A 12,298-nucleotide genomic window follows, 5' to 3' on the forward strand; every position below is an offset into this window, starting at 1 on the left:
TATATATATATATATATATATATATATATATATTCAACCCCAACATTCAAAGTGGACGTTAAACGATGCTGATGATGATGATATATACATGGAAGTAGGGAGCAAATGAATCAGCTATACTGCTCCCATGGGTATCTGATAGGGGCTCTTGGCAAACTTCACTAGTGTTGGTGGCATGAAAAGAAACATCCAATACACACTGTAAAGTGGGTGGTATTAAGAAGGGCACCCAGCTGTAGAAACCAAGCTGAAGCTGACATTGGAATTTCATTAAACTGTTCAACCCTTGCCAACATGGGAAGCGGATTTTAGAAGATGATGATGATGATGTGGTAGTTGTAGTTATATAACTAAATAATCCTTAGCCTAGAGTTTTATACAATATTTTTATTTTTTCATTTTATAATTCTTAAAAAACTTTATCTTTTGACAGAAAATGAATGTTTCTGACGACTACAATGTTGGATTACGCTTGTTGCTTCGGATAAGTGGTATTGCAAAACAATTCATCCAGAAATATTTAAATCACAATATTTTCCATTATTCCACAAAGGTTATTTGCAAAGATAAATGGAATGGTAAGGATAGATTATATTATTGTTGTTAATGTTATTTTCATAATATCATTAAGTAAACATTTGTATTTTCAAATTTATTATTTTTACTGAGGACAATGAATGATCTCTGGATATTTTGGCATTTTTTTCTTTCTCTTTTTGTAAAAGATATTAAATAAAAGTTGATATGTATCTTTGTGAGAGGAGTTAGTCCTTTCCTAAACCTTTGTTTATATAATTTCGAAATATATTTTACATGTTATTTTTAAACCTTTAGCATCCAAATTATTCTGTGAAATGTAACACTTATTTATTCATATTGTTTTGGAATAATCATTATCTCATAGCTTTGAGATTTCATTGATGTGCTTGCTTATTTTTCAGAATGACATTGTAGGGTATTGTGAGAAGCCTAATCTGGCCAGTTTGAACATAAAAAACAAGGTAGAATATTTGTGTAGCATATAGCTAGTTTAAATGCTGAAGAGCTGTGAAGGTGCCTGACTTAGTGGTTAGGGATATTTGGTTTATAATTGTAAGGTTGTGAATTTGATTCCTGGCAGTGGCACACATGCTGTGTCCTTGGACAAGACACTTTATTTCACATTGCTCCAGTCCACACAGCTGGCAAAATGAGCTGTGCCTATAATTCAAAAGGTCAACCATGCCACATTCTGTGTCACACTGAATCTCCATGAGAACTACTTTAAGGTATGTGTACTTATTGAGTGCTCAACCACTTGCAAGTTAATTTCATGAGCAGGCTGTCCTGTTGATCAGATCAACTGAAACTCTTGTTGTTGTAACCAACAGAGTACCTCCAAATGCTAAAGGGTTAATGAATAAACTTTTGTTATAAAATGCTCTCTAGATGTTATACAAGATGTTGCATAATTCCCCATACTAAGGCAACCCATTGAAATTTATCCAAACTTAATTTGTTTAATATTGAACTCTCATTTTTATTTTCAGGGAATTGTTTCTTCACTGAATCTGGTAAATGTCTTTCAGAATTTGTTCCAGAAGGGAGTTTTCAGTTAGTAATCATATTTGACTTTTATCCTAGATGTTGTTTATAATTTTTGATAGTTTTCTGTTTGGCATTCAGTAACGGCATCATTTTCAAAGCATAATTATGTAATGTATCACAAGCTGTGTTTCAACATAGGAGCTTCTTTGTAAGGTAAATGAGCTGCCAACACATGAGTCAAACCTTCCATTTAAGAATCCTAGAGATGCTCATCTCTAGAATGTTAACCAAACAATAAGGGTTTATTTAACCCAATATTCTAAATTAAATGGCAAAAATGGAAAAACCTAACTAGTGTTGGGCAATAAAAATAGAAATGAGCAGGATATCTCCATGAGTCTCTGCTTTGGTCTTATGCTCATACCATGAGATGCTGTGAACCCTGATAAAAATCCTGGTGTATATACCTTCAAAGTGATCTTGAAGCCCTTCTTCCATTGTCCTGGTTTTGGATCCAAGACCAAGGATTCTCTATATACATATATTTTACACCGAGTTATGTATCTAAGAAGAAACTTTTGAAAATTTTCTACAGATTTCTATTTATTTTTGTTTGTAAGGTTTTTATGATTTTTTTTTTTGCTTTTTTCTGTGATTGACACTTCTGAGATTGCATGTTCCCATTTGTTTTTTCTATTTCTAGGAGTATAACACATCTTTCAAGCATTCCTAAAGCTGGTGGAAGTTATTTTGCCAAGCCTGAAGAGGTAGTGTGGTTATTTTCTTTTCATTTCTTTTCGTTCTTTCTAATCATTAAACTTCCTGAGTATAACTGTTTGCATTGGGCCCCAGCTCCAGATTTACTTATTGACTGATACTTATCATCATCAAATGGAGGAAAAGCAAAATGAACCTAGGTGGGATTTGAACTCAGAATGGAAAGGGATGCCACTGAACACTATAAATCAATCAGAGTTGAACTCTACAGATATGGTAATTCAGCAAGATAAATGTGTTTGAGATATAAGTGAAACTGTCTCTTATATTCTTGTCCAGGGTCTTATGGTTTCCAAAGTGTGGAGCTATGTCAAAGAGCTAATGATGCTTTTGGTCAAACCATCCATCATACCAATGGTCAAAATCAGTCACTAATTATAATTCATTCTTGTAATTGAACCAAATTCGATCACTGGCACCTGTGCCAGTGGAGCGCTTACAACACTGTTCTCGCGTGATCATTGACAGAGCGGCGGTCTGGCTTCCATGCCAGTGGCATGTAAATAGCACCATTTCATCGTGATCGTTACCAGCGTTGCCTTACTGGCACTTGTGCTGGTGGCACATGAAAAAACATTCGAACAAGGTCATTGCCAGTGCCCCTGGACTGGCTCCTTTGCAGGTGGCACATAAAAACACCATTTTGAGCATGGCCGTTGCCAGTACCGCCTGATTGGCCCTCATGCTGGTGGCACATAAAAGCACCCACTACACTCTCGGAGTGGTTGGCGTTAGGAAGGGCATCCAGCTGTAGAAACTCTGCCAGATCAGATTGGAGCCTGGTGCAGCCATCTGGTTCGCGCCAGTCCTCAGTAAAATCATCCAACCCAGCATGGAAAGCGGACGTCAAACGATGATGATGATGACGACAATGATGGTGGTAAGTCTTGTGGTCCACTGAATCACAAGCATCACTGAAGCCTTCCTTGTCATGCAATCTGGCTGAGTGCATTCTTCTCCATTAAGCTGAATGCTGTTTAACTTAGCACTGCAAGTTCGCAAATCATTTTCCAATTATTGTGCCCAATTTGTTCATGTATTGTGCCTGCATACTATCTATTATTGACTGATTAGGATACACTGAGTGGTTATAGACATGATGTTGATTAACCTAGTACTCAATTGACTCTGCTAGCTATTTGGTTTTAATTAATTTTTTTCTTCACTGTTATAGATAATTATTCGACCAAAGTGTGGCAGAATGATCCTCTTCAGGTCAACAGATCCACTCGGTATGAAACCTTTCAACGAATCAGAAATGCAAAGATGTGTTTTGTGGAATGTTTTTGGAAATGTCCCCATGCAAGATGAAATTGACCATTTAGATGCTCTGATCCTTCTTAGGAACATGGACGAACAGGTTATGTTGAACACTTCTGAAAACCGAAACCAAGTATTAAATGATTTATTAAATCAAGGAGTTGAAGTGGTCTCTACTGAGAAAGAGATGCTGGGCAAAGAAAGATTTATTGCTGATGGTTTGGCATCACAAGCTGAATGTGAAACTCTCATTGATTTAGCTAATGTAAGTTTGTTCAGTTTTTGTCTTTCATTATTCCTGTTTCATTGTATGGAAATTGCTGAATAGATATTTGATGATAATGTACTGAGAGTCAACAATAATGGATATTTGATATAATAGATAACAATAATAGATATTTGATGATAATGTAATGAGAGTCAACAATAATGGAAGGGCCTCAAACTAAATGCCTTGTAAGAGAGTGTACACTAGCATACTTGATGTAGTAAACTTTAAAATTTAATCAATTGAAATTATTACCCTACTGAAGAAAATGTTTAGCTATTTTAAATTTTAGCTGATAAAAAGGCAGGGGAAATAACCTTGAAAGTTTTGTTAAAATAAAATATAGAAAACGGTGGGGAGTGTATGAGCTTTAATAGTGCAGTGACAACCAGAGACATATTTCAGTTTTATTACTCCCCACAACATAGTCTAAAACCAATACTGGATCTTAGAATGAGATTGGAAATGTTTGATATTTTGTGAATGAGTCATTATAAATTATGTAGGTGAAAACAAATTTAATGTTTAAAACATTGAATAGTTAAAGCATATAAAAGCTCTCTCTCTCTCTCTCTCTCTCTCTCTCTCTCTCTCTCTCCCTCTCCCTACGGTCACTACATAGACGACTGTATAGGCACCACCTCCCTCTCTCATGAACAATTCTGCCACTTCATCTCTTTCCTCTCTAACTTTCACCCTTCTCTCCAATTTACCTCTTCCATCTCTAACACCTCAGTTAACTTCCTAGACATCTCTCTTACCATTGACCTTCCCTCCCACTTGTCACCACCTCCACCTTCTTCAAACCCACAGATTCCCACCTCTACCTCAACTTCTCCTCCTCTCATCCCTCCTACACCAAATGGGCCATCCCCTACTCCCAGTTCCTCCGCCTCCGACGCTTGTGCAGCTGGGACCAGAATTTCAAGACCTAGTCCCAGTACCTTGTCTGCCTGTTTGTGCATTGAGTATACCCCTCAACCCTTGTCCAAATCGCCCTTGCCTGCACTTGTCTAATTGATCACACCACTGCCCTCTATCCTTCCCCACACCAATCCCCAAACTGCACACACATATACACATGCACACACATGTACACACACACATACATGCACACGCATGCACACATACCTCCCACACATACAACAGACACTCATACGCAAACAGTTACACATACATGGGCATATACACATGCACATGCATGCACTGACGCACAGGAACGCACACATACCCCCCCCCCCGACATACACACACATACTTCAAACTGCTAGTCAAACACCTTTCTACTGACCATTCCTCTACACACATGTGAAGAGACACACAAATACACAAAAAACCACCACTCCTGTCACCATGCTGCTGAATCCCTCCAACATTAAGAGACACAAAGTTCACTCACACATACACATATAAATAGCCAAAACCACACACACACACAACATATATACACACATATGCACACACACGTGCTATTACACACACACAGACAGACTTGCACGCACGCACATACCCACACATACCTCCTTCTCTTACACTCTCCTGTCTTGGAAAGAGCTTTTTCTTCACCCATTCCCTTCTGGTCATTTCAAAATGTAACCACATGAATCATTGGCGATTTTCTTCCTCCATCTTCCCTTCTATTGGACTTTCCTCTGTTTCTGAAGAAGAGCGTCTGCTCGAAACATTAAACCATCTTTCTTTCCTTCCCTGAGCGTCTGCTAATACTTTACATGTACCACATCCTGGCGTTGTTGTTTTTTTTTGTGTTTTACCATTGCACACTGGTAAAATATTGCACACAGCTGTCTATATTAATTTTCTGTATACACATTAGCAATTCGCTAAACCAGCCATAGATTTTTAGGGTGAAAACATATATACTGATAAAGAATTAAATCCGGAATCTGCTGAAGTCAAGCAAGTCCTTACTGATGAGGCAATGGAAATTGCTGAAACTGAACGGTCAGTATAGGGAATTCTTGATCAGTGTTTCCTGGTGATTATAGTCCCTGTCAGTATATATGTATACAATTGTGTGCTTTGACTACAGCATTAGAGTATTTTAGCTCTTATTTCTAGCAATGTAGGTGTTTCTAACACCCTAGCAGGAGTGGCTATGTGGTAAGAAGCTTGCTTCCCAACTACATGGTTTTGGGTTCAGTACCGCTTTGTGGCACCTTGCACAAGTGTCTTCTACTATAGCCTCAGGTTGACCAAAGCCTTGTGATTGGATAGATAGAAACTGAAAGAAGCCTGTCATGTATATATAAATAGTGAGAATTTACAAAAAAACAAAAGACGAAGACGGGTGTATAAACAACAAACAGATGTATTAGTTAAACGTTCGGGAAGTGAGAAAGTCTTTTATGATTCGAGCCTATGCTCTTCGACAGAAAGGAACACAGAAATAAACAGGGAGAGAAAATAGAAAAAGGTTTAGTGGCTAGCGATCTATCATGGTGAATGTATATATATATATATATATATATATATATATATATATATATATATATATATATATATCATCATCATCATTATTTGTGCGTCTGTGTTTGTCCCCCCCCCCACCATCGCTTGACAACTGATGTTGGTGTGTTTATGCCCCCCATAACTTAGCAGTTTGGCAAAAGAGACCGTTAGAATAAGTACTAGGCTTACAAAGAATAAGTCCTGGGGTCGATTTGTTCAACTAAAGGTGGTGCTCCAGCATGGCTGCAGTCAAATGACTGAAACAAGTAAAAGAATAAAAGAATATATATATATAGTTTTGTGTCTTGGCACCCATTAAAAATCACATCATTGTCAACTTTGCTTATTATCTCTCAATTGTTGATAAAATTAGCACAAAAGATATGCTGGAAGGGATTTAATCAACTCTGCTTCTCTCATTGTTATTTAGTCCTAAGAATATAATGGAGTTGGTTATATTTGTTTGATACAATAATGACAAAGAGTAATGGTGGTATATTAACTTGTGATTACTCTAACATCAGGGAATCACAAAAACTATAAATGATTAACCTGAATATTTAAGTCACAGTCTTTTAGTATTTAGCAATCTATCTCTTTGTGAGGAGAGAAAAGTTGCACAAGAGCCTCCAACTATAAAGGAAATTTCCAGTTTTTGAACACCCCACTAATCACAAATGGTTGAAAGCGGTTTACTTAGCATACTTTTATGAGGAGTTGGTAGCAGAAATGGTCAAGTTCTGGAATAAATCCCTTATATTTCGTTAATATCCCTTTACATTTTGAATTTAAATCCTGTCAGAATCAAATGCTCCTTTTACTTTTCAGGGTTGATAAAATAAATACCATTAAAAATATTAGAGGTAGATTTCATTGTTCCTCTTTCCCAAGAATTTGTTGCAGTATACCAAAAATCAGAACTGAATATTGTTATTTATACGTAGTTATTGTTCTCTTTACTTTATAATTAATTAAAACATCTTATTAATCAATTTTGACTGAAATATGTTTGCTTATTACTATTGCTATAGGATCAATAATGACTAGATCTTTGGATGACAATAAATTCTGTTCATTCCCTCTAGGTCTTCCTTTCATTAGGGCCACATTCGGGCAACTTTGAATTAATAGTGTCAATTATCTCAACCAAATCTTGTTTGAGCCATCTTACATTAAAATCAAGATATTTTATTTTTACCATTTTCTGATTTTTCTTTTGTGTTTTCTGTTTTTCACACTCAATACATGGGTTGGATAGTTTCTTGTCTCATGTGTTGACATTCTTATACTTTTGGAGCAATTGTTTTTGCAGCTGGATGCTCTTTCTTCCACTAACCACTCAACTGTGAAGTAAGAGTGGAACTTATTGTCAACTTGCAGGACAGAGAGGCAAATAATCATGCCTTGTCCAAGGGTACAATACAGTGGTTGGACTAATGAATGAACTTATGACCATGTGGTCATTAGTCCAAAACAAGTCACAACCATCTGTTACATTTTATTTTATTTTTATTCTATTTATGTTGTAAATATCAATATTATTACACCTTTATTATTACAGAGATTTTTAGCTATATTCTTCTGTTGACATCATTCATGTTTTAACATTTTATCATTGATTACTTGTATCACTTATTTACTTCTGCTATACTCATAAATCTGCTTCTATATCGAACGCAACATCTCTTGCTCTTCTCTACTCTTATAGATTTATTTAATATTCTAGTTTACTTTACAAGACCTACCTCATTACATATACACACAAGGTTATTGCACATACTAATACTCTCTGAATATATTCTTTACACCTTGTTTTGATGTAGCTAGAAGAGCATTTATTAATGCACAACATATACACCTAGCCTCTTGCTTCAACACAACCTCTAATACATTATATATATGTATATATATATACATATATTTCGTGAGTTTGATTCCCGGAGTGGGCTGTGTGTTGTGTTTTGTGCAAAACGCTTTATTTCATGTTGTTCCAGTTCACTCAGCTGTAGAAATGAGTTGCAATGTCACTGATATCCAGCTGTATTGGCTTTTGCCTTTGCCCCTGGGTAACATTGGTGGTGTGAAGAGGGGAGGCTAGTATGCATGGGTGACTGCTGGTCTTCCATAAACAATCTTGCTCAGACTTGTGCTTCAGAGGATAACTTTCTAGGTGCAATGCCATGGTCATTCACGACTGAAGAGGATTTTTACCCTTTGCATATATATATATATATATAAATATATATATATATATATACACACATGCATTAGTTGCTTCAGAATTTATTAAAAAGAAGTGCCTGTCATATAGTGAGAAATATGTTGATTTAATCAACTACATTCTTCCTCTGTAAATTGGGATTTTGTAGTGTAAGAATAATATCATTCTTATTAATATTATCATCATTAAGGTGGTGAGCGCTTGTAGAATCCTCAGCCTATCAGACAAAATGCTTAGCAGCATTTTTCTGGCTCTTTACATTTTTAGCTCAAATCCTGTTGAGGTTAACTTTATCCTTTGAGTTGATAAAATAAGTAGAAGTATTCAACTAACGCCCACCTCACCCCTAAAATTTCTCGTCTTGTGCTAAAATTTAAAACCATTCTTATTATCTTAACTATTTGTTTAACTCTAATTCCAACACTAACTTCAGTTTTCAGTCTGCTAATGTAATATTTTTAAAACTGATGCTTTTATTTCTTACAGGCAGGGGGCTCGTTAGGGGATGGCTATGACAGAGAAGCATCTCCCCATTCAGCTAATGAGTATTTTGTGGGCCTGAGTATCCCAGGTGCTATCGAGGTATTAGCAACGTTCTTTCATAAAGCTGAATGGCTTTATTTTCAATTAATGTCTATGTACTCAAAAATGTGAATTAATTTTTTTTTTTGTAGATTATAAAATGTTCTAAAGTCACAGCTTCTTTAATTCCTTTTATATTAGATGGTTGCAATGATCAGAAAAATGAGAAACATTGCAGACAGCTTCTTCCTTAACCTTGAAAATGTTTTAAAATCAATAAAACAATGAACAGCAATCCCCTTATTCATATATGTTTGTCAGCTGGTCCAAGATTGGCTTCTGTCAGCTCTGTGCTTGGAAAAATAACTATTTTTGCATCAACAGGAACTTTGTTTTCAGCATGCAACTGTAAAACATCTGTCTTCTGCCTGGTCAATGCAATCAGCTATTTAATTAAAGTATTGGTTGGAAACCAAGTGAAAATATGTTAGAACATTTTATGAAAATTTTTACAGATTTTTTTTTTTTTGCTGACCATTTTTAAAAAATTCATTGTATTCATTTAATTTCTTCCCTGCATAATGGCATATTTGTATTTTACATAATCCTTACTTCCCAGCTTCTTCTTCTATTCTTCTCCTAAATATTTAGTGAATGATCATTCATAGCTTTTTTTATATACTGAAATGCATTTTTCTTAAAAACTATAAACATTACCTGTAGTATGTAAAAACAAGTATTTAGGTTTAAAAAAAAACATTCAAATATTTTATGTACTATATAAATTTAGTTTACTTATTTCAAACATTTTATTTGATATGCACCATGTTTTTTCCTAGAAGTGTTTGAGTAGGGTGATATTTTTATTTAGAGTATTGTATTTTTGTGATGCATGGTTGTGCTGGAATGTTTCATAATAATGTACATTCATTATCATCTTATATAGAATATGTTAACTGATTTCTGATTGATTTTAGTTTAATAGATTTAAAAACATATTTATCTTAACATTGTTGAAGATCCAATAGATTTAGATTAATTTTATATTATGAGGTGGGAGATTATTAACTTTGTGGGTGCATATTGTATACGAATAAATGTGGTATATTTATGCACTGATTCTACCTACATATGTGATATTCAGTTGTATAATTTGTAGCTATTATTATATAGAAAAAACTCTTTTGGTTTTGACTTTAAATAGATATAGTGTCATTTTATTAAACAAAAAATTTAAGATTTTGAATATTGATTTGGTTTGGCAGTTTTATGGCTATTCATTCTGACAGATCAACCATGTATTATGGCTGAAATAATATCTCACCTTCAAAATATAACTAAAACTGTTATTTATTCACTTGTGGAGCAACAAGATACAAATACATCAGGATATGGATTGTTGATTCATGTGGAATTGACTTTTCTTTGATGCTTGTGATTTGATCTGCCATCGATGGTTGCTGCAGACTAATTTTAAACATATTTTTATTACTATAAGAGAATAGTAATGGGAAATATAATCTCTAAAACAAAATAGCTTAGAATAACATCAATGGTTGTAACTATATAATCTGGTCTTGCTTACAAGGATATAAAACCAAGACAATAATATATATACATATGCTATTGCATGAAACTGACTTTACTATGAGAATATCAAACAAAATTATTTGTATATTCTTATTTTTGCTTTACAAATTGAAGAGACTCTCACAGCTTTAAAGAACTAAAAGAAACATAGCAATATGACTACATCAATAAGATTCTCTCTAATTTTCTGTTTCATTTGTATTGATTTTTTTTTTCCTTTTTCACTCTCTATCGATCTATGTATTTCTGTATATCTATCAATTGATCATCTGACTGACCAATTGGTCATTCAACCAATGATATTTTCAGTTCACTTCCAGCTTCTGGTGATTAATATACAAAATTATATATATATATATATATAACAAATTTTCACCCTTTAGTAGCTTTGGTAAATTAACTCAATTATGCTCCAGACTCACTAAATGCTTGTTACTCACAATAATTTATAACAGTTAACATTTGCAGCTCTGTGTGTGCGTTTTATTTTACTTACTTTATAGATGATATTGATAAATTAGCATTTGTGATGTATATTTGGTGTGTGTTTATGTAATATATATGTATATATAGATAGTGTCTGTACATGTATTATTTCTATTAGAGAACTATAGCAATGATTGTTTGTGTGAATATGTTTTGATTTCAAGATTTGGACTGCATACAAAGAAAACAGCTCATTTATTCTGATTTTTACATCTAGATTTCTGTGTTATTGTTTGTTCATCCTAAACACATGCACACATGCACAAATGCATCCCAAAACAAAAAAATGCTCACGTGTGTGTTAAAAGCTTTGTTCAGTGTTATGCGGTTTGCGAAAATGGAACAAAGATTTAACATACAAATGAGTAAGACACCCACTCACTCCATTTATAAATCCTATTGGCAAATGTAAATATACCTACAGATTGTTACATATGTATAAAAAATCTTATCTTTTATGCTTATTTTTCATTTTCATTTATTCCAACATTTATACAAAAATAACTTTCTGAGGGTTTACACGCACCTTTTGACAAAACAAAATGTGTGTAATTCAATCCCCTCTACATTTCATGTTTTTAATAATATTAACTGGATTAACATATATATATATATATATATATATATATATATGAAATGTTATTTTATTTTATTATATCTTATTTTATTTTCCAGAAAAAGTATGTTTTCACTTACTGTTCATGCATAAATATTTAATTAATATTTTTAGCATTACAGCAAAAATACCATTGTCCCATCGAGTTTCTTTACTAATTTATGATGTAGCTCCAGTTTAAAAATGCTTTTGTTTTTATTAATCTATTTTTATTATTATTTACATTTTACATTAATGTTCTTTTTCTTTTTTTTATGCTACAATATACATGGATTATAGCTTATCAAATTAACTGACAACTGCTTTTGTTTCTTTCCAAAAAGGCAAATCGTTCTTTTTATATTATATGTTGCATATCATCAATATTTAATGCTTAATGTGCTTACAGTATATGTGCAAAAGCTGCGCTTCTGATATGGCGAGTAAACCTTGTGTGTGAGGCTTTAAAACAAATGTCTATTGCTTAGATATTTATGTATATTTGTGTCATGAATAGATATTTTACTGATACAATATGTTGTAATCAGTATTCACACACATATACACGCATGTGTATATATAT

The 12,298-nt window shown here is 33.8% G+C and overlaps 1 protein-coding gene across 1 annotated transcript in view; it reads left to right on the forward strand.

Annotated features, from left to right (window-relative positions):
* LOC106883505 (prolyl 3-hydroxylase 1) overlaps positions 1–12,298 on the forward strand; it is a 167,770-nt gene that overhangs the window by 125,909 nt on the left and 29,563 nt on the right. Inside the window, exons 9-13 of the mRNA XM_052968028.1 lie at positions 434–578; positions 1,530–1,593; positions 2,231–2,294; positions 3,479–3,829; positions 9,009–9,104. Coding sequence (XP_052823988.1) covers positions 434–578; positions 1,530–1,593; positions 2,231–2,294; positions 3,479–3,829; positions 9,009–9,104 — 720 coding nt within the window. The remainder of the gene's footprint in view (positions 1–433; positions 579–1,529; positions 1,594–2,230; positions 2,295–3,478; positions 3,830–9,008; positions 9,105–12,298) is intronic.

Source organism: Octopus bimaculoides, chromosome 5 (assembly GCF_001194135.2).
Source record: "Octopus bimaculoides isolate UCB-OBI-ISO-001 chromosome 5, ASM119413v2, whole genome shotgun sequence".
NCBI lineage: Eukaryota > Metazoa > Mollusca > Cephalopoda > Octopoda > Octopodidae > Octopus > Octopus bimaculoides.